This window comes from Lepisosteus platostomus, chromosome 20, assembly GCF_059453375.1.
Source record: "Lepisosteus platostomus isolate fLepPlt1 chromosome 20, fLepPlt1.hap1, whole genome shotgun sequence".
NCBI classification, from domain to species: Eukaryota; Metazoa; Chordata; class Actinopteri; order Semionotiformes; family Lepisosteidae; genus Lepisosteus; species Lepisosteus platostomus.
In genome coordinates, this window is record NC_142630.1 from 742,645 (window position 1) to 766,915 (window position 24,271).

The 24,271-nt window shown below is 35.2% G+C and overlaps 1 protein-coding gene across 3 annotated transcripts in view; it reads right to left on the minus strand.

The window, feature by feature from the left end:
* Positions 1-24,271, minus strand: part of wwox (WW domain containing oxidoreductase) — a 379,609-nt gene that overhangs the window by 340,451 nt on the left and 14,887 nt on the right. For all 3 annotated transcript variants that reach the window (XM_088614153.1, XM_088614154.1, XM_088614155.1), the window contains exon 5: positions 15,308-15,414. In XM_088614153.1, coding sequence (XP_088470279.1) covers positions 15,308-15,414 — 107 coding nt within the window. The remainder of the gene's footprint in view (positions 1-15,307; positions 15,415-24,271) is intronic.

Sequence of the window (24,271 nt, forward strand, 5' to 3'; positions counted from 1 at the left end):
TAAAATTCTCTGTAGTATTGAGTGCCTGGAGCTCATGCCTCCCATGTTAAACGCAGTGCAGTTCAATTAACAGCCCTTCAATATACAAAATTAATTTTTCTTTCATCTACATCTAAAACCCTGCTTGCAATAAGGAGAGCTGAACAAGATCCGCTCTTCACAAGCTTTATAGTTCTTTTCTCATGCAAGGGAGTTCATGAGGAGTGTTATCTTAAGTGTTTAGGTTTTTCTGCATATGTTAAACATTTCACCTTAGAAAAACAGTGATTTGCATGTGAATTGCTCAAGTAAAAGAGAGCTGGAATTATCTGCTGTGGAGTATTTTTTAAATCACAATAAATCATTTTTGTCAATCTGTTCCAGTCTGATCATCAGTCTTCATCTATTCCAAATACTTTTTTTTCTTTTCAAAATATAGAGAAACCATGTAAGCAACTATTTTTCTAACACTTTTTTGAACAAATGAGTCATTCATTTAGAGTATTTAGTAATGCAGTTATTTTCCAACTGATAGTTTAGCACATCAACATAATACAAAAATACTTAATATTTCAAGATGTTGTATTTTGGAAAGCTCTTTAAAACAATAGGCAAAATAAATCTGCAGGACTAAAATAGATCTTTTAAATTACAAACCTTATGAAAACAATTTCAATTTACATGTTTCAAAGCCCCATTTTATAACAGAAGCTCAGCCCCAGCCACTGGGACTCACAGCAGAATTAAATGAACTAAAGCAGGACTATAAACGCGCTCAGTGTAACTTACATTTACCGCCTTTTAAAGTAATATATCGGGCAATAAAGCTGCTCCCTGCAAAATTGATGCTGCAACTTAAAATTCTATCTGGTCTAAATTAATAGGAATTTAATGCAAAAGTAACCGCATTTAGATAATATTTTCCGATTCAATTTCCCTGATAAATGCCTCTCTGAGAATACAGCAACACAGAGATGAGCTGAGCTCTCTGCAAAGCACCAAAAGTAAATGTTTCTCCTATAATGGACAGTTAATGTAATTACTGCTGCTCTGCACTTTATTGTGGTTTAAGTGTGGCTTCGCAAACACTCCAAGACTACATACTTATGGACAGCTCCAGGTTTCTGGTAAAAACAAGAACTACGTTTCCTGACAAGTGCTTGAGCTGGGCAACACTAATGTCTCTAGTCCCAAGGGGTCTAGGATAAGCTCAGATATGGGCCCATTCTATATCCGAATGAACCCCAAAAACAAAGATTCTGGAAGCTCAATGGAATGATGCATTCTGTTTCACAGTATTAAGTATATTACAAACAACATATAATTTGTTTAAATATGTATGGGTCACCCCATTAATTTTCTAAAGAACCACATAAGCAGGTTATTTGTACTATTAAGTAGTTTAAGATTATTTCAAATCAAAATAGCAACACTGTGTCTCAAGGTCCCCAGTTGGTCATTCAATTTTACCTGAACTAAATATGATAAGATAAGATCATTTTATTAGCCATATACAATTTCTTGCATTATGAATTTGTCTATTCACATAACCCAGCTTGATCTCCATGAGATACACAGGCACACAGATGGGGAGAGAGAAGCTTGGGGTCAGAGCGCAGGGTCAGCCATTTATACGGCGCCCTGGAGAAGTTGGGGTTAAGGGCCTTGCTCAGAGGCCCAATGGAGTAGGATTCCGCTGCCGGCTGCAGGATTTGAACCATCAACATTCCAGCCACAGGTGCAGATCCTTAGCCGCAGTGCCACTGCTCCGCTCAGCTTACACATGTTGTAAGTGTATCAAACTGATAATGAACGAGCAACCTCGATTCCTAGACTGTGGCTTTCCATGACCAGGAATGACCATTCCTGGTACCTACAATACTTGACTGGGGTGGGGCAATTCCTTTAATCTGCATTTAAAAAATAATTTTAAACAAGGAGATGGGGAGAACAGATTTTATTATACTTGAATTAAGTTTCATACTTAAAAACAACTTGACTTGATGGTCTTGACTCCTTTCCCTGTAAAATGAAGAAAATGCCGTCTGTTATGTGAACTATTGTACCATCTTGTCTGTTTATTGAAAACCCATTTTGAGGGACAATGTGTAAAAGCAGAATCGTGATGCTTACTGTACTGAAAGCGATTCCCTAAAATATACCACTGTGCCATTGCATTCTTGCCATCATTTGTTCTTCACAATAGGCACAGAATATGTTCAACCAAATGTAGGTTTCCCTTTGAACAAAACAGAAGAATGGCAAGCCTCACATTTGCACCTACATTATTACCAGTTTGTGATTAAAAACAAATTATAACATGAATATTGCTTTTAACCATTTCATCCTTTCAGTGCAAAAAAGTTGTTCTGTTTCCAGATTGATTAGCAAAAACTGGATTATGTGCATGATATTGCATTTGAAAAAAGCATGCATGAGTATCGTCATAAATTCTACATAATACACTGGTTGTAAAGATGTGATTTAGTATTCCTTTATGGCTTTCAAAAAATGATTCATAAAATTATGCTAGCAGTTGTTGCAAGTATTAAATTATTGTATAGTGTCACTTTTCCATCAGTGCAGATGTAAAAGGAGCTTCTAAAATTGAGTGTTCAGATCCCTGTGGCTATTAACACTACCTACTTGCACTGTTGGTGTATTAAATTCTTGAACAGAAGTGAAAATACTCCAAGGCTTGTAAAACAAATATTTTAACGATACTTAGCCTCAAAGCTGCATTTTTTTTTTTTACTCTTCCCAATTGGAAATACAAAACATGCAAAGCGCAGTTATCACGTAAATGCAAAGGTGGACAGAAAATTCAAAAACTATACTATGATCACACTCAGTGTCAAGTAATATCATAAGACAATTTGAAATAACTGCTTATAAAGGTAGAATACCTTATGCTCAACCATTATATAAAGTACACAAAATACTGCATCACATTTTTACAAGTTTCGACTGTACATTACAGGACCAAAGCATTTCAAAGAGAAGAAAGACTTTATTAGAGGTGAAATTTAAGTCATGCCCATTTCAGTACTATTGAAACACAATCAAGACAGACAGAAATTAAATTTTCATAAAAGTAAAATTCTCTTATTGTTAATAATAGCGTTTAAAACAAGTCCAGTCTTTTCTTTTGGAGATTGACAGCTTGCTCTTACTACAGGTAACCATGTCAAAATTATATTTCACACAGCCGATGGAAGGAAAGAAACACACAGCAATTCCAGCTTGATTTTATCTATTTTTCATCAAGATCAAAAAGAGCAACCTCACATTGAAGCCGGGTGGTGCTTGTCTTGGTGGAAGACATTTATGCAGGACATCACTGTGTAGATAAAATGATAGAAGGAAAAAATTTGGTGCACATTTGTTCCAAGATGCAGACAGCAAAACTCATTGAGAAAGCAAAATATAGCCAGTAATGTAATTACAGTGCTCTGCCTATCTACCCTGAGTTAATGTTATTATTTGACATTGCAAGGCTATGCTTTTTTTCATGGGTCTCAGAGGAGGGGAGGTTTACCCTAATTGGTTCCAAAGCACACCCTAACACAACAATCTTTTGCGGTGACTGGTAATGTTAATTTCCACTAGATTGTAAATAGTGTTTTGCAAACAACACAAACACGGTAATAAGAGGCTAGGTGGGTAATTAATGTGGTTACAAAGTGGCTCATTTGCATTTTTATTTAAAAAAAACAGCAGTCTTTTTTGTAAAAAGCAGCTCAGATTTTCTTCTTAGCGAAGAAGAGTCCTGGTTGGAGCTCCGATCAGTAATTATACTCTTTAGGGGTTCCATTATACCCTCCTCCAGGGAGTGGGAATGAAAAGATAAGCAGAATTTTAAAGGGAATCAAGGCAAATAAAACACAGATACAGCCAACACTTTAGCTGTTAACCGTTAGCTTAACCCACCTTTATTGTGAATATAATATCTCCTTCAAGTGCACATGGTTTATTTGATGCACAACAGCCTGCTTCCACCAGCTAGAGGCTGTCCTGTTAGTGGATTCATAATCCACCCTTTCCTGAGCACAGATTTGTCCTACATTTACAAAAATATGAAAAAATGATAAAATATTAAACAAACTCCTCACCATTATTTATACTGTACTGCTACATTGTTTCAACAAAGACATTCTCTCACATTTCAGAGTGACACTGATATTTGTTTTTCCATCAATGTAGTCTTACAGCAGTTTATATCGTCTCAATTTGATCAGCTTTCTTTTCTTACTTGATTCAGACCTTCATGTGCCAGGATGACTTAACAATACAAAGCCCAGCTGCTGAGAGGCAGTATAACAGGAAAAGACATGAGTGTTGCAAAATCTTGTTTTAACAAACTGGAAGGCACAGGGTGCAATATGGGTTTTCTGGTGGGACTGTTAATAAGCATAGTATTTCTGGTGGGACTGTTAATAAGCATAGTAAAAAAAATAAAACTGGGGTGAAAACTCTGGTTCTCAAAGGTCACAGATCCTCTGGTCTTCCTTCAGCCAAGCTCTTAACTTCCTAATGACTTTGGCCTTAAGCTGTTGATAATTATACGAGATATACAAAACCTCTTGGACTGTAGGCCTCTCAAGTGCACACACTTGAGACTTTACTCATACTACCTTTACAGTTCTTTTACTATTTTTCCTGTACAACTTTTAGATCTGCTACGTTACATTTTTTCTCTCTAAGAATATGCATCTCGTAAAATCACCTTACAATTTATGTCAAGTGAAAACACATTCTTTAATCAATTGAAACATCAAAGAGAAATTTCCCCCGACAGTCACTAAAAAGAAAGGCATATAGTTTAACACTTGCCTGCATCTAAAACATAATCCAGTGATATCTGGCATGTAACCAGTAAAATATACAGAGAAAGAGGTCATACATTTTCAGACAGAAAGTATATGACAAATATTTGGGGCACTGGGACATAAGACTTTTGCTTAAGAAAAATCCTCAAATTCAAACTACATCAGGAATTTTAAAAACCTGCTTCATCTTGCTTCAAAACAATGACTGAATTTTGTGTGCATCTTGAACACCGACCCTTGCACTTTTAATATATCTGTATCTAGTATGTTTTAATTGTATGTTTAACTGTAAAGAATATAGATTGACATTAATGCCTGTGACAGTACATACAGTACCAGTGAGTGTCTTAAAAAATTTAAATACCCTTCTATCTGTCTGTTTTTCAATATAATTCAGGATATTCTTTGGCAAGTGCTTTTAGGGGCCTTCACTGCACTGTTTGTCTGTGGAGCACATCTGCTATTTAATTTTCTGCTGTGGTTTATAGTGGCTTCATTACAGACCATAAAACCTACACCAGCGAACCGTATAAACAAGATGAACAGTGATCTTATTGTAAAACATGGGCGAAATGTAAATATTTGTCTTTTCTTTATTCTAAACTCCAGTAATGAAGCTGACAAATCTATGCCACATGTTTGCAACACAGAGTTTGTGAACGAAGACCCACTGAATTCCTGCAGAACGTTTGGAGCTGGGAAATGTCAGGGACTGAGTGCACCGGTATAATGTGAGCTATAAAAAACACACTGTAACAGTTGTTTGCTCTTGCCATCTCTGCTCAGCTGAAGCTGGAGTACTCCAGTAAATGTGGAAAACGGGAGCAAGATGTTTGTTTGTCTGCCAATGCCATGTCTGACAGCAGCCGTCAAACTAATGGTCACTGTCTAAGCTAAAGCACATTTTAAAGCAAGTTTCAGTAGCAGAGGTTTAGGCATTCCTTAGTGAAACCATGAAAGAACTGCCACATTTCACTCAATCTAACTGATGTTGTCAGGATGGCAAAGATGCTTGGAATGTAAAGGTACTGAACATCCATATTAGTTTGCAAGGTTATTTTGTCAAATGACTACTCATATTACGTTTATTCATATTACAGTGATGTTCATTGCATTTTAACCTCCCTTTCCACCACCACCAAAAACTGAATTACAACCTTTTCCATTTGAGTGAAAAATCTGCCAATCAAAATGCTCTGTAAAAAATGTTCAGTTTTTAGAAAAAAATAGCATAGCCACCTCAGTTTCGGATGGTGTGTAGACAGAGAAATGGACATGTACAGATTATTTCTACAGTGAAAACTAGGAAGAACAACAATATTTCAGTTCTTGAACTTTCGTTGGGTGTCAAAGCAGCTGGCTGAAGTTTTTGGATATAAAACCTGCCATCAATATGGGTGTTGTCCAGTAGTATGGATCCATTAATACAAATTAATACAGGTAATCTAGCTAATTAGATTTTGTTTTACCAATATGAAAAATCGAATCGTGATAAATTATTTAATATAATGTATTTAAAAGCAACAATCTTAAAATTAAAAATCCAAAGGTTTAATATGTAAAGCAAAATACAGAAGACAAAACAATCACAAAAAAGCCTTTAAAAAAAGTATGTTTTCAAGATGGCTGAAATGTTTAGTATGGCTAAGTCTCTGATTTCTTTTGGGATGGTTTTCCCAAGCTTTAGGACATTATTACAAAATGTATTTGCAGACTACTTATTATTGAAAGTCATTTCCTATAATGCAGAGTTTTACTGTGCTTCTCATTTCTATTCTGACTGTGACTTTTAAACAGATGAAACTTAATTTGTATCACTGGTGCTCCCATCATCCCTACTGTAGTACAACTACCTAGTTCATACAGTAATTGTCATCTGCAATTTACACAGCTGCATTTTTATGGTGAATACTACTGTTTAAATGTATGTACCCTGTGTAAACAAAGTTATTTTTTTTACTTTTGCGATGATAAATGGTAGATTGCTATAAACCTGATTCTGATCTTACAATAGCTGCTCGCGTGTAACACAGTCAATGAGCTACTAACATCCAAATGAGCACGACGGAACAAGTGGTAATCCTCTATGAACAAAATCTAGCATAGATCAGATCAATAATGATAAAGAGGTTACAATAAAAATGAACACTTGTCATTTACTGCAGCTTATTTTTATCCAAACTATTTACAAAAACTAGGAAGTGAGCTATGTACTGTACCACCTGCTGATGCATCCCCATACTTCTAACAACTGTGACACAGTACCAAAGAAATTACATAACTTGTTCAAGGCAAAGCACAGTGAACAGGTTTCAGAGCTGGGATTTGAACTGGGAACCTCCTACAAACAACTTACTAACATCATAAAGCAGCAACTTTCCATGTGGAAAGCCCCAGCATTTACACAAATGGGTGAACTGTGAGAAACATTAAAATAACTGCACATTTTTTTTTACAAGAGCACAATCCATTTCCCAACACTGGCCTGTATTGTAAATGGTGACCACAGGTGGCTTGAGGTTGTTCCCCACCTACATGATTTTACGCTTTCTCTGGGATTTATACAGCAAAGTCTAAATCCAAAAATCCCCTATGTGTTCTGGGCAGGATGAAAAAACCCTGCTGCTCCAGTCACTGAAATATTTTCCTTCACTGGAATAGAAAAAAAAACATTTGTCTTTTCTCAGAGACAGCTGAAATTCGACTTCTGAGGGCAGGTGTTAGAATAGAATACCAGGTAAGCATAAAGTTAGTCCCTTCTTTTCTATATAAGTACAAGTACGAAACATTTGAGAGCGTGTGGATGGTGATGCAATTCTGCTGGAGACTGACTTTCAGCAATATAAAAGCAGGCTGATCTATGCAGACATGAAAAAAAACATATATGCAGCTAGGAGATGCCTCTATCAAAACTTTATAAGTGTCAAAATAAAAAAAAAAACATTTCTACACTTTGAAATTAATGGATCGCCTTGGTTTAAAGCAATAGTGCTCACAACCACAGATTTTACAATAATAATCTGTTTTAACATTGTAAAAATTCCTTGAGCTACAGGCCCTGCCTGGTATATTTCTATTCTCACAGAAATTAACAAACCAGAAAAACCTGGCACCTTCCTTAGTTTAAAAATAGCTGCATTTTAAAAACTGTTGCTGTCATTTTAACTATGAATTGTCTTACCATCCCAGTCATGCTGTTCCACGTAAAGCTTTCTAATAAAGGTCATTGACATGGTGAAAAAAAATGTCTGATATCTCCTCTTTGTTTCTGGATGCAATCTGTAGCCACACCAATAACCCCATCCTTTAAAATCCCCCAATCTCCCCAAGTTTTGATAAAATACTGAAATACTTGCTGGTGTGAAAATGAATATTGAACTGCACATCACTACGCTGTTCATTGAATTCATTCAAACTTCTACACTTAAACTAGATGTTCCTTGTAACAACAGTGGCATAAAAGGGTTTGTTTTTTGTTGCATCATATAATGGAACTCAAGACTGCCATTTCATAGAATCCTAGGTTTTACTGTGGGCTTAATAAGAAACAATTTATAGGTAGACTTATCAGTAGCAAGCTCAGGCATGTCTAATTAAGCTCATAATAATGACTGGAATGGCTCTACCTGCTAGGCAATGCAGGCTTATTACCATCCCAAGTGTCAAGAGCTTTTTTATGTTGGATATCATTAAATGTTTGTTAATTTCCTTTTTAATAGTGTGTTTTAGTCACCCAGCTGTGTAAGAGAGAGATGTTCAGCCATGTCTTATGTTATTCCCCTTAGACTCAGTCAGTGCACTTAGGACAGAGGAACAAAGAGACACACCCCAGTTCAGAAAAGAAGTTCACGGATTTGTTTCTAATAATTAGTAGTTTCTTTCTCTTTACAAAACTATTTTTAAAAGTTGTTCTGAAATTCAAGAATACGGTTATTCTGTCTTAATCACAGTTAAACCATGCATGGTGTTCTTGAGGTTTTTTTAACTGCTTTCTATGACCCACTTTTCACAAAAGTACTCCAATGGCTCAAGTGAAGAAAATATATGTTGTTTTGTCCCATGACTATGCATTAAAAAAACAAATTTATTTCCAACTATTTTGTAATTTTCTTTCTTTGCAGAGGAACCTTGGCATTGATTACAGATTTAATGAAAGCTTCTGTTCATTTTGGCCTTTAGTATATTTCTAATTTCTCTCTTTTTTAGGTCATTATCCTTAAAATGTTAATCAGATTTCTGATAAAATTGTAAATAGACTCCAAGCTAATTGCCAAAACTAGCTCAAATCTGTAGCCAAAGCCTGTTTTACATTCCCATTGCAGCAAAAGACTAATAAACGTGTGCAACTTGCAATCACCCTTTTAGCACTATATTTCTGATGAAAAGACAAATTAGAAGCCAAGATGAAAAACTGATCAGAGGGTAAACATTTATATTTTTTAACATGAAAAATCTTAACTGTTACAGTATATTTGAGTGTTGATTTTTTACATTGCAGTGCACTATAAAATGAAGCATAACTCCTGTCTTTGATGCACTGACCCAGAGTTCTGGCTGAACACTGTAATAAAATATGCAGTATTTACCAGCTCCAAAAACAAATAGAAATCAAACAAAAACATAATACATGTTTCAATATATTGCAGATCACGTGTAATTAGCAATAGTACAAGGATCCCTGTCCTGCAGATTAAGCAGCATCCTACTCTAATGTTAGGTTACTGTGTGCTGAGAAGTTGTTGAGAAGGGTTAAACTATAAATTTGATTTCTGAACTAACGTGACTTAACAGGAATATATTTTTATTCAGAGTATGTTCACAGCTGCAGAATTATATTTTTCCTTCTATGATGACCCAGGCAATGATCTTAAAGAAAACTTTAAAAGAAGCAAAATGTCATTTATACACAAAGTTCCCCAGTAGTGGTATGTTATCCATCTGGAAGCGATCAGCATCTGCAAATCCTCACTGAGAAAAAACCTTTGGCATACACATTCTCTTAAGTCTGAAATAAAAGATATCTTGTTTTCAGCTCAAAAATGAAATGTGCAAAAAAACAGAAGTCCTCTATCTCAGTCTGATTTTATACAAAGATAAGAATTTAGTGATCTTAATGCTATTTAACTTTTTAAGGAACAGTAAAACAATAGCAAAAATAAATAAATAACTGAAATATGTTTGTGAGTCACAACAATATACCGTACAGAAGCTTATATGAAACAGATTATCAAAACCTTAGTATGGATCTAGACTGAAGACTGACCTTTACTATTTCTTACCCTTCTGCATTTCTTAATGTCCTTCTTAAAATTCACCACTGACACAACTGGATGAGCAAGAAGGACAGACAGGAATAGAAGCAGAGGGATTACTTTGCCAGCGTCTACTAGACCTCAATGGACATTTCTGAGTTAGAGTAAAGTCCCCACTACCTCCAACAAAATGTACAACAACATAACAACGAGATAAAGCAAGGATAGATATTTGTGTGTTTTATCTATACAGAGATTGTTGAGAAAAACTAAACCATTTCTATGTCTGGAATAAGGTTCTCCATAGCAAAAAAAGAATGAAAAAAATGCAAGCTCACTGTACATAGATCTTACAAATTTAAATAGTTTATTTGGTTCTACATATTTTGGAATACTTGGAACCGCTGACTTTTTTAGCCTAAAAAGTATATCTGAGCAACCTTGTGCATTTTAGCAACTGCACAAGTATAATAAAAGGCATAATAAAAGGAGATGGACATGGTTAAATATCAGCAACACTACAGGGACACACTCAGTTTAACCACTGATGGCTTTATTTAGCCTTTACCGAAATGAAAATAAAAATAAAAAAACAATAAAAAGAATTTGCCTTAAATTTTGTATTTTAAATACTGATTCCTGACAAATAGCCATGCCTATTGGAAAAGTGAATTATTTTCAGATAATGTAATTACATACCTAATCGGATGGTATAAAATAAGGAATGATCAAAGAATGTTGTGTTTGTTAGCGCTGGTGCATACAAACAGCTCTATGCTGCTTTTTCATTAGGCTTTTAAGTCAATTAAGCAGTGAATTGGGACAATCATTCCTCTTTTCCACACTATTGATAATTTTTTTTTCTGGCTGCTTAAGGGCCATTTCTCTACTCCAGGAGAGATTTATGTTAGATAATTCCTTCCTGATTAAAATAAATCAGGACTCCAAAATCCTCATTTCCTCCACTCAAGGCTAGCAGAAAAAAAAGGAATTAAAAAAATAGATTTAACCCTTTGTTTAAATGCATAATCTTAAATTATGCATTTCATTTTACCTTAGAGGCCTTCAATTTATAAGAAATATGTTTTAAATTAAAAAGTTCAGAATAACTTGTACTGGTAAGGAGAGTGAAATAAGCACAACTGAATTCAGTTGCCTACCTTCTAAAGGGGTTGTACCTTCTGAAGTCCTGGAGCACTTGATTATTTACAGGAACTGGCACAAAACACTCAAGTATTCCACAGCATTAATCAGAAGGAAGGTACATCATGACATTTAGAAACTTTGACTTTTGTATAACTCGTACAAAAGCATATAACACTAAATGAATCAAGATCAATCTGCCACCTTTAAAGAAATGCGGTTTTCATTTCAATATACTGATAATTAATTAAGTGCCACTTCTGTGCATTACACCAGATAAAGCTTGCAAGAGGGACTAAATCAATTGTTCCTTTGTATTGTCCAAAAATCAAACTTGATATATGAATCTTTCATATGTTCAAAAATACACCATCTTGACATACCCTACCTTGTAAGCCACTGTTGCTTTTTTTACAAAAAGAACCCTTCCTCATTTAAAAAAGGTTTATTAGGGCCACTCAGCTTTCACTAATAAATATAATTAACACAATTTTATTAAGTAAAAAAATACTTAAACCATCCTTATGTTATCCAGCAGAAGGGATTTGCATACTGTATAATGGGACAACATACTGTTAACCATCCAATTACATTTGGATGTGATGCTCCAAGCAGGTAACACTACAGCACAAAACTGACTGGACAGACCAGCAACTGCACACTAGAGTATGTATTATATGGAATATGGTGAATAACTGTACAGCAGACAAGACTGGAACCTCTGCAATTACACAATGTGAATCTCACTTATATCTGCTGCTCTTTTACAGTTATAAAACAACTTGTATAATATCCAGAACTACGGTGCAACAGATATCTATTTTTTTCTGCACGTTGTCTTAAACCATTTTATTGTAGTGCATAAGAAACACTATAATTGCAAATGGCCTTATCACAGCATTTGTACTAAAGATAAAATAATAAATAGCAGTGCGCTCCAAACCAACGAGGCTTTTCTGGCAGATTCCATGCTCCTCAATTACTCATGAGCAACAGATCGTGTGTTTCAGGAAACTCTTACTTCCTTGTTTACGCAGTGGATGAGCAAAAAGTACATTTCTCAGTTTCGCTTGCAGGATACGTGTTTTCTGATAACCATGCTCCATACATCCTTCAGGGCACAGTCCTTGCAATCCCCAACACTATCTTTCCTGTATGCAGATATCACAGATAACTGATTGGGCATAGTTCCTACATTCAAATTTGACTGAAATCAGAGCAACACACTGTTCCAAATTTTAACACTAGAAACCAATGGATTGCTGCTAAGTTCTCTACCACTCAGCACTAAGATCCAAACAAGATGAAAGATACACACAGAGTGAAAATATTTATATAATCTGAAACTCCTCACACTGAATAAAGACCACATTTCTCTGTGCACAACAATTTTTTTTTCTCAAAGAACAGAGATGCATTGGACAGACTGCATATTAAAATGTTGACAGGCTTGTGCAACAGCAGATTTAACAAAGATCAGACATTGCAAGAAACTGAAATATTCCAGATGACCAATGTTGAGCAAAAATGACTGACTAAAGGTGACTGCCACAGGTTTGGCACAAGAGCTACAATACATATTTCAAAGCCAATGTTTAGAGACAAAAAGGTATCAAAATAAGAAAATTAATAAAAAATTAAATTAATATTTTGGTTTTACTAAAACATTTTTTACTAAAAGCTGGAACTTATCTGGTGATAGTAAATGTGGAGCATAATTTAAAATGGAGAAAAGTCTTTGTGTTAGATAGACATCATGTCCCCATACTTAATACAAAGCAGAGTGTTGCCTAAGTCCAATGGTATTGTGACAACAGCTGGCATCAAGCAAGATATTCAGAAAACACAGCCCTATCCTGGAAGCAGATACAAAGCTGTTTGGTACAAAGTGATCCACAATAATGACTCTTTATGTACTATTAACCTTTATTTAAAAGTGTAGGAGGAAGGAAAAAACACTGACCATCCATCACATCTCAAATGAGATTTTTATTTTTTATCTCTTGATTCTCCTTCACAAAGTGTAAAGCTAAAGTTCTCTGACATCTTGCTAGTAACCACCAGTTTAGATATGTAATTAATTTACAACATATTTCTAGGAAAACACAAGTCTTTGGAGAGCTCTCAATTATGTAACAAACAACAGCTTGGGAAATAAGATGTACTGTATATGTACACTTTCACCGTTCACAGCACTGTAGTGCTGTTTTAAATTATGAGGAAATCTTTTATTGACTAAAAGCACAGGCTTTAACTGCATAATTTTTAAAATGTTATTCAAAATATCTGTTTCTAGGTTTTGATGAGGACCAGTTAAAGAACCCTCTAAAACACTGTCAGCAATGTCAGACTTATTCATTCTTAGGATTTCATTTACTTATTGTTTGATGGATGACTGTTGTAAGAAATTGTTCCTATTTTACTCAAAAGGATTTAAATTACTATAATTGCCAGAAAAAATATTGAAAGCTGGATTATAGCTCCTTTAGAGGCATAAAGCAGAAATAAACAGCTGTGAAATTCATTATTTAAACCGGAGGACTCAAGTCCCTGTAAAATGCCTAACAGCAACCAGAACATTTGTTAAACATGCCAAGATGGATTGTAGTATTGTCAGTGATGGTAAATTAGTCAAACTGGCAAGGGCTTTCTTTTATTATATTTTTGTTGGTTAAAATGCTTACGATTTGCTGTAATCTATAAGCATCCTGTAATTAATCAACTAATTCTCTCACAGCCCCAGGTTCCTTGTAATTAAAGTTCTGTAATAGCTTATTCTTTCTGCTCCAGCACCTGCATTTCATTTGTTTATTTTCCCAGAGTCATAAATCTGTGCGACTGTCAAAGTGCCATAATATTAGCGCAATAATCAAAGTTAATTAGCACTCCTTACTCCTACACTTCCCAATAACAATAGCTATTACAAAGAGCACTTTCCTTTACCCTCACAATAGTAGACACGCAGGACTTACAGAAAAAGTGGAAGGCAAGACTCACAGTGTAAAATGAACTATTTTGGTGGAAAAATCTGGATAAGAACAATTTAGCTAGAAGCTAGAGTGGCAGCAAAAATCCACCAGTCCATCTCCAGCTGGTAACAAATTATCTTTGACATTTCCCCCTATTTCCTAGACATTCAGGACTCCCCTCTAGACACACCTCTTAAGTCTCGTCCGAGCCCTGAATGTCTAGGAAATAGGGGGAAATGCTACATGTTTCGTGTCTGATGAGGTCTGAAGAAGGTAAAGAAATGAGCACATCCTAGAAATCAGCAATATTAATAACACCGAGGTTGACTTGTTCTTTCCCATGAAGGTCAATATTAAGTTGTCTGGGATATTACTCATCACTATATCCCTTCTGCCTCAAAACAGAGGTAGGATATTGATTAGAGAACAGAGTGACAAGAGGATAGAAGAATAGACACATGGTCACAAACATCTGCTTCTTTCAGTTCTGCAGGACGCCGGTGCTACAGGTTACCATCGTGTTTCCATAGCGCTGGGCCAATATGGCACAAGATGAAGGGCAGCTCTGTCCTACAGTAGCTCTGTTGACAGACTCAAACTCTCAAACTCTGTCTCGAACCATGGGGAATTTCATTCTGCCAACAGGCCAGGCCACCTCTCACAGCAGAACTCAAGGCTAACCAGGTTCCAAGGGGGTGACGTAACTTTCCATAACATCCTCAGCGCCACATGAACCCTTTACAGTGGCAGAACTTCAATCAATCAATACTTTATGACCCTGACATAAACGACTTGCTTTGGATATACGAAAGGCTCTAACAAGCAGACATTGCAAAGAAGAGGAAACATTTAACGACATTTTCAAATCAGGCATAATACGTTAAATATATCTTATGTTAACACATTAACATTATTAAAAAATTAAGCATAGCAATAACTTAGTCTAGTAAAATTTACAGCCATCTTACATACGTAGATTCGTAAGATGACTATAAACAAGATTGCCCCATACCAGCTTTGAACAGAAAATGTCAAAGTGCTTAAAATGCAGATTGTATAGAACAGGAAAGAAGGGCTGTATCCACACTGAATGATCATAACTTGCATAACAGTAGTAGTTTTTGGTGAGACTCACCCACTCTCCCAAGATCGACTTTGCTGCTTCTGTGGCTCGAATATTGTTCCTGCAGGCCAGAATAACATGGGCTCCGTGGAGCGCAAAAGTCCTTGCCGTCTCAAAACCTTTAGCAAAATCAGAGAAGGGGCATGTTTTTAAGATGCATTTTCGGATATCTCAGCATTCACGTTGTCCTGCTGTAAAACCAAAAAAGGTAATCATCAATTTCTGAAATACACTTCAATCAATGAAAAAGGTTATTTAATTAAATAGAACACAGTGTTAAACTAATGATGGCAGTTTCAAGGTAAAAAGGCATTTTGTTTTAATATTATAAACCTTAGCTAAAACATTTGTCATTTGTTTGTGATCAAGAATCTTATCACTTTTTTTTGCAAAAAAAATTTAAACCACAATGCAGTGAGAAAAAATAGTAAAATGTTACTAGATGTTGTCTTTCTCTACAGGTTGGATCATGACTCAGGTCTTTGCTTCTGGATAAAGCAGTGTTTTATTGAGAATTATGCAATATTCTCTGGATATGTATGGAGTTTGTTCAAGAACAAAATGACATATTGCCCATATTCTGACTTTATGCATTCACCAATTTCAATACAATACTCCCTTGTTATATGAGCTTAATTTGTTCCTCAAAAAGTGTCCGTAAAGTGAAGACTTTTATAGGAGTCCTTCTCACATTATAATCTCTTATTGGTAAGAAAACTCAAACATGATCCCTCAAACACCCAAACTTCACCTTAATACAGCACAGAATTGTACCTTATAAATGTATGTAAAAACATTCCTGGTTAATTATTTGAGTTATATGCTTAAAGCCATTAGCCAATGCATAAACCCTAGGTAGGAAAACATTACCAATCCTGCTCATTTATAGTACAGTGTAGTAGTTAGAAAATTCATAAATATTAAGTACCATCCTGTACTATATGCCTTTAACATACACAAAGGCATGTTATTATAAAAAAAGTTCAAATGCTTTATGAGAAACCAGCTCGTAAGAGTGAAAATCTGACTGTCAAATGAAAGAATATGTACTAATCATTAAGCAATAAGCTAGATCACACAGAAGAGGACTTGAAATATTGTTGAAATTCCATCTTTAAATAAATCCCACAGCAGCTGGCTTGTTATCAACACTATTGACACAATCAAGTACAGGATTAATGTCACCTTAATTTAAATGCTAGATCTGTAAATAAACTATGTTTTGGGGCAGTTCACATTGAAAACAATCAATAAATGTTTTCTCCTGAAGCCCAATTTTGCTGAAATCAAAAAATATTTTCAAAGTTTACTTAACTTGTCTCTTCCTTTTCCAATGTTTATTATCTTCCTTCTCCAATTTTGCTGCATTCAGGAATCTTAATCAGTAAAAATCTTGTGGTTCTCCTCCGCTAAAGGAACCTTTAAAAATGTTATTGGTTTTGGACGTTATATTGGAGATCATATCAAAAGGGAATAATCCATACACAGATTTTGGAAACTTTATTTCTGATGGTATTTATCTCATTTTTTTTTGTTTCTGGGCCATAGCCTATTTATACATTTAAAATCGTGTTTCACTGTTTAATTTTTTGCTCCACACCAGGTTATTCTCAATCTTTCACCCAAAATGTCAGGTACTGTACAACATTCATATTGCTTTAGCTTTCCATAATCATACATTTCCTTATCCCACAGATGACCTGAAGGAGCTATAGGACACCTTCCTCAGTGAGATAAATTACTCTCTATTCTTGCTCAGTCCTGTTTCTATTTTAAACCAAAGAGACCACAGAATGACACAAGTCAGCAATAGCTTTATGTAGTTCTGAAATGGTTACACCTGACCACTTGAACAGATTATAAATGAAGCCTGCACAGCTGTCAAAATAGCAAGGATTCGGTCTCCTTTTCCACTGCACTACAACTGAACCTAAGACTTAAAATGGAAAGGGTCACAGCATGCATATTACCAATGAAACAAAAAGAAACAGTTTCAAAGTATAGCTTACAAGTGGCACACATATGACCCTGGCGGACTCAAATGAAGCATAGTTAGAACTGTTTGCTTACTTGGTAAGGACTTGTGTTAGCTCTCCTTTACCAAGTTTACCCTTTTTCTATACTTTGTTTTACAAACTATGTTTTATTTCCCAGACCTAAGCAAAATGAAAGTTCAAGTTCATATCACACTGGTATGTGACTCCCGAAGCTATCAATATGCATATTGATTACAAGATTGAAATTAACAGCAACATGTAGAGATACTAAATGCTGCTTTCATGATTGGGTTAGGTAGGTTACACATTTATGGATTTGAAAGGTAATCAAAAATTACAACTTTGATTAAAAACAATCAACAGTGCAGAGTGAGAGAGCATCAGGAATTTACTACAGAGTTCTTTTTTTTGTCTTATACAGTAGGTAGTGCAGGTGTTCTAAAATAAGCCTAAAATATATACATATGAATTGACTAAATATTTACATGAAGAAGCTCTGAGACACTAAAAAAAGCCCTGACTGACAGTCGACATATATCACTGTGCATCTGGAAACCTACAGAGTCTGACACCAAGTAACTAAGACACAAGATGAGAGTTTGGCTTTGATAGCACGGATTAAAATTAACTTTAATTAGATTATTTTTAATCTGATTTTCATTAAAAAGAATTGTATGGCAAGTGCTAAAGTGTAAGATCCATTAAAACTCCAAATTGAAGTGGGATTTCAAGCACATTCTGACAAGTGAAGCATGGAATTAGATTATATGACACCTTATTAGGTGTAATGCAGAGAGTACACTTCTCCTTTGCATAAGAGATTATTTTTATAAGTGCCAAAAAACAAATAAAAATAGCACTCTTACAGGTGTTGGTATGAAGCAGCAAGCATCACATCTCACCTGTAGCCAGCTGTGCGGCCTACCTCTTTAATTTCCTGATATGATCAAACAAAAAACACCAAACAACAAATATGTTTGATTACAATTAAAGTTTAAAAACTGAAGAAAAATAGAAAAAAGTTTAAAGATACCTTCATACATAAGATTTCGTTCCATGTATCAGCCGATTATGTGCTTCACCTACAAAATGCTGACAACATATTCCCTAAATGTTTGGATTATGTCAAGACTACAGTAACAGGGAGAAAAGTTTCAAATAAAAAAGGCTGCTGTAATGAAGTCACAGGTCTTGAGAGGATAAATTAATATGATTAGATTCCCATTATACTACTTCCTTAAGAAGATTTAAAAGAAAAAAAAGTGAAGAAAACAATAATAAGTATACTGCAGATTTAAAAGATCAAATTAAATTTAATGGACAATAGTAAGGCAAAGCAGATAAAATATCTCAACTGCTTAACAATATCAAATCTGCTGAGAGCATCTTCAGAGCCAGAAAAAAAGTATGGATTAATTCCCTTTGTCCCATTAGCTCTGGAATTATCCAAATTTATTTCAATTTGATATTGAACATTAGCACTTGTACTACAGCTAACTCTATCAATTTATTATTTCCTAATTTTAAAAATACATCTGAATTTAAAAAAAGTAAAGTTACAGTACCGCTCATCCTCAGCCAGTGATTAGGAAGCAGATATTTGCTTCAGTACAGAAACCTGCTTCAACATCCAAATCAATGCACCTCAAGGTTTTTCATTTATCTGTTTTGTACAGATAAAACTAAAAGTCAGTAAATAAAATAAATACACTTTGGATATTTGTGAAACATTATGTCGTTTTCAAAGATTTTCCGATCCAATTGACAGGGAAACTCGAGGTACATCATCTCTAATAAAAATAAACTGTGTTTGTCAAACATACTTTCAACACCAAAATTTCTCTGCAAATTAAATCATTTTTTGAGCAGGCCTATCTCCCGGATATCAAACAATGTCTGTATCCTTTCAGCTCACTGGGCAACATTGAGGTTATCAAAGGGTTTAGACTTCCACCAATTCAGAAATCACACGTTTTTCAGCCAATATATTCTGTTCCAATAGTATGATACACTCCACAAATAAACATTAGGAGGGTTATTTATAGTTTTGGCTGAAAATTAATTTCAGCCAAGTACGACAGATTCTAACCATTTTTCCATACAATTCATATGTATGGAACTGTTGGGATGTTCATGTGTCAATGTTCATGCATGTAACTGAATGCTTGTTCTGGGGTACCCCTTGTATAGATTTTGTTCCAGCTTAGTTCATAATCACAAGTCAAATTATTTCAGTTTTCTATTTGAGTCATGTGTTTTATTTTTTACTCAGTCCTTAATAAACAGCTTGAAAGAGATTTGTACTGTATTGGGCAAACTATGTCTGAAACCTGTACCAATGTCTGAGTTTCAAACATTCCCTTATCAAGATGTGTTAGCTAAAATGCAACCAACTGGACCTCTGCCTGTGTTTGTTCACCATTAATTGATTGCATCATTAAAAGATTGTGACAGATCCTATTCTCAGCCTATTCAAAATTCATAGTAGCCACTAAAGTGAAGTCCAGAAGGCTCTACTTTATGCCTTTTTTTAAGGTTTTAAAATAAAGAAAACATCACTCATGAATTATAAATTACCACAAACACTGTGCACATCCTTTATATACTAAATAAAAACCCTAATTACAACCATGTGAGAATGTGCAGAAACAACTTTCACTGCTGTAGTAATGTGGGGGTTTAATTTAATGTAATAATCAGAAACTGTAATAGTAAATTGTGAGAGTACTTGATGACTTTTAGGAACTAATAAGCATAATTATGTACAGTCAAAGGTATAACAAACAAACATAATATAATATATTTGTGAAATGATCTGCTGTGATACAAAATGCTAATCTCAAGGAGAACATTCACTCAGGGGTTACAAGAAGAAGAGTTAAAATTCATCATTTATAATATGGTATGGTCTACCTCATAGGTTTATCAGTCTCATATAATTACCTCACATTTATACTCTCAGATAAAAGTAAAAATTATTTTACTACTGTGAATGAAACCTGAAACATGTTGGAATAATAGTGCGGCTCTCGAGAATTATAATGTGAGTAAAGACGTTTTATACTCAAAGATCTGTTGGCCAAATGTCTTTGATGTGGTAAACTTAGCGCTAAAAAGGAGTTGGCTGGACTAATCTGTTTTCTGATTTGACAGCTGCTCTGTCCTGGGAGTGTCCCATGGACAGGCAGAGAGGCAGTGGGAGAGAACCTTGTCTTGCGTTGCTGGGCAGCTCTGCCACAAGAAGCATGGTTGAACTTCAGTATTGAGTCTGTGGACAGTTTGTATGCTAGTCGAGCTGCCAGGTAGACAGTTGGAAGAACTCTGTTTATCCCTCCTATAGCTTGGTATTGAATATGCTTCATTTAGGATGTTGATAAAACAAGTCCAATGGTCTTATTTAATTGATCAGGCGAAAATAACAGTTGGCTCAAGATTTTTCAGAACCCTCTCTCTCTCTCTCTCAGCCTAGCATCATCATCAGAAAAGGAGAGAAGTTTAAATCCTGACTCAGACTGCTTGAGAGATGAGAAGCCAGTGACTTAACCAATGAAAATGAGCTGGGTTCTCACTTTTAAGGTACAACATCACAAGTTGGTGATTGGTTAGGATCTGTAGATCCCCCATTGATGGATATTCTTTTGGGTGATAAACAGTGACCTTGGACCCGTGGTTTTGGGACACAAACAGACTACAGACTTGATGCAGTCCATCTGTGCTATATACTGTATCATTAAACATTTCAGCTCTGATACAGCTTTATAATGGCTTTTATTAGAGGTGAATGTTAGTACATTTCAGTGTCCTTACAGAGAAGTACAGAACTACTTGGTCAAATCAACAAAGATTATTACAAATCTTTAATAACACCTAATTGTAGTTGAAATAATATGCCTTAACACTACACCACACAATTTAAATTACCTAATTAACTCCTAGTGTGGCTATTTACAGGATATAGAGGCCACTATACTATATATAGCCACAGGTTGGCTGTAACTACATCTTGAGCTGGCCTGCCTCTCCTGGTCAATACCACTCCTCTTTTTATCGGACACGGCAAAGTATAACAGATAAAGACTCTAATTTCCAAATAGATCCCTGTAACACAGGAAACAAAATGGCTACTGTCAGTATTTAAGTATTTTTGTTCACCATACCACAACACAAAATGTACTTCCAGTTGATTTTGTGATCAACTTTGCTTCCAGACCCCATGACCACAAGGAAAACGGACATTAGCTGACGACGAGGGCTGAGACATCTATTATGTGTTATTGACACTCATCCACTGGCACCCTATTACCTAAATCCATTACAAATGAGAGTTCAAACAGTTCAGACACTGGGACCCTTACTGTAAAAGAAAACATTGGGAAAGAAACAGCGCAACATGTAAACATGTTGGTAAAAAAAAATGCTTCTCTAGATCAGGACTTTACACTGAAATATGAAGCAATAATTGATACAACACAAAGGTGTGTAAATATACAACAGCACAGGTCAGGCTGCTCCCATTAGCTATTATGCAGTTGTCATCCATGACAGTTCTGGTTATGACAGAATTCTAACTCCCCTTATAACTCCCATGATTATGTGGGCCTCCTCGAACCTCACATTTTAGAAAACCAAGGGGTGCTTGCTGCCAGAACTATCTTACCAGCAGCAAATGAATCCACTTTCTTTTCTTGAACCCCACTAATGAAAATCTTCATTGTTCTAAATGACAGCAGCCCTAATAATTATTCTTTGGATGAAGTGCCAAAATACATGCATGAAACAGAAAGAACATGTTGATCTGCCCCAATGTGCTCTACCAAAGCTGAACTTCTGAATTTGGTGACATCTTCAGCCACTGAACATTCCATAAGGGAAAGGTACCAACTTACTGTTTCTCTCACGCTGTTAAAAATAATATAAAAAGCATGCATTTCATGTGCTACATCACCTCCCTGGCTAATACAGCCAAAAAAAGATGGGAGCTATCATATCTCTATTGACTACAGAAAACCAAACTCCCTTGACACTTTAACTGTTGCCTCTTCAGCATAATGGACGTGCAGTTTCAATTCAAGTGGATAGTTAAAAATGAAAGAATCTGAACATAGCTTTTACCAGCTTTTAAAAGGATATACACTCTGTCAATATAAAACAATTTCACGTGAGCTGCTGCAATGCATTGCCATCATTTCAGTAATGTGAATACAGTCATGATCCAATAACATAATAACGTGTCTAATTAACCAATACAAACTAAGTCAGCGCCATCCATCACCAGAATGCCACCTACTGGAGTTCTAGTAAGGGTCGAGTCACAATGGCAGACACTTAAAAATAAAACTCTAGATCCAAAAATAAAAATATCAGACGAATTCACTTAATGATGCCACTCACTGGAGTTCAAAGATTATCTAAATTTGAACTCTTTTTAAATTAGATCAGATTTTTCTAAAACTATCATTTTACCATAATTTACCATAATCATTTTATCACAAAAGCATTTTACCTTCAATTACACAGTGCTGCTGTGAACATGTAATCAAGGAAAAATTAAGCAACTACCTATTTTTAAACGACAACAGCATTTGAGCTATGTATTGTTTCATAAACATAATAAGGCACTGACATTAATTTTCAAGTAACATGATTACATGTTCTAACACAGGCCACTCACTGATCCTTCACCTCTGCAGCTTGTTACGGAGACGCCGCACAAATTAATTTCTTTTAAGGTGAACAACAGGACAAGGTTGTTTTTACGAGTTCTAGCTGCGGAACATTAAAGAAGGTCAGCATTGGGTCACTCTCCCCTTATGGGTAAAAACAGGGCCAAAGGCGATTAACCACTACCATCCTGAATACAGCATGCTGCATTCAGTGCTGTCTGTATCACAAAATAAATTAGCTGCCCACAGCACCAGAAATTTTCAGCATGTACAAACATATTTTTCCCTTTTAATTGCTAGTTCTCCTTACACTGTAACACATATCCAACTGTTACGGCATCTGTTTTTCATGATGACATGTAAATGATTTACAAGATTCTAAAACTGCAGTGCATAGAAAAAGAATGCGAAATGTGACAATATTTCTCTGCAGAAGCTAGCATCACATTTATTGATAAATGTAAAAAACATAGGTAAAACCTTAATTATTCTCATCATTAAGTATTGTTGTTCATGTTGTGTAGCGTCAAGCTAGTCTAGCAACAGAGAGTAATTATAAAAGCAGATGACAGTACAGCAATTACATGCAAGACTTAAAACAAAACAACTTTTAATAAATTGAGCAAACACAATACATAAAACACATGTATGTATTCTGAAGTTCATATTCAGAATATCTACATTACTATCTGCATAATATTAATATTATCCTTTGTATCAATAAGGCCTAGATTTTAAAAAATCACTTAGGTTTAAAACCAAATTAATAAAATATTTTAAATTCACACATTTCAGCTCGATTAACCTTGCTCTTATGAAATTTTAAATCTATGCATTGATTATTTTGCATTTGAATTATTTCTTATAGCATGTTTGTCCTTTCTAAAAACATACAAAAATGTTATTAAAAAGCTGTTCTCAAAGTTAATCCAAGGCTGCATGCAAGTAAAAAAAATACACGATCAAGTCAATTTGTTACTTTCCACAGAAATCCCGTGCGTTTAAAAAAAGAGTTAAAGTTCACTTGATCTGTTACACCGCAGTGTTGCAAGACAAGCCCCTGAGAACAGCACAGCCATGCCGATATTGACACACAGAGAAAATGGAACTGGGAACTGGCTGCAGGTAACATAGAGGGCAGACTAAGTACCAGCTGCAAACTGTAAGTTCACAATCTTTGGGGCAACAAGACACTTATTCACTTATTACTGTAGTTGTGACTTATTTTTATAAAAATACATTAATCTAAAATGATGAAGTGTTAATGTTTTGTTGATCTTGGAAACTGCAAAGTATCAGTTCTAAAATGCCTGACA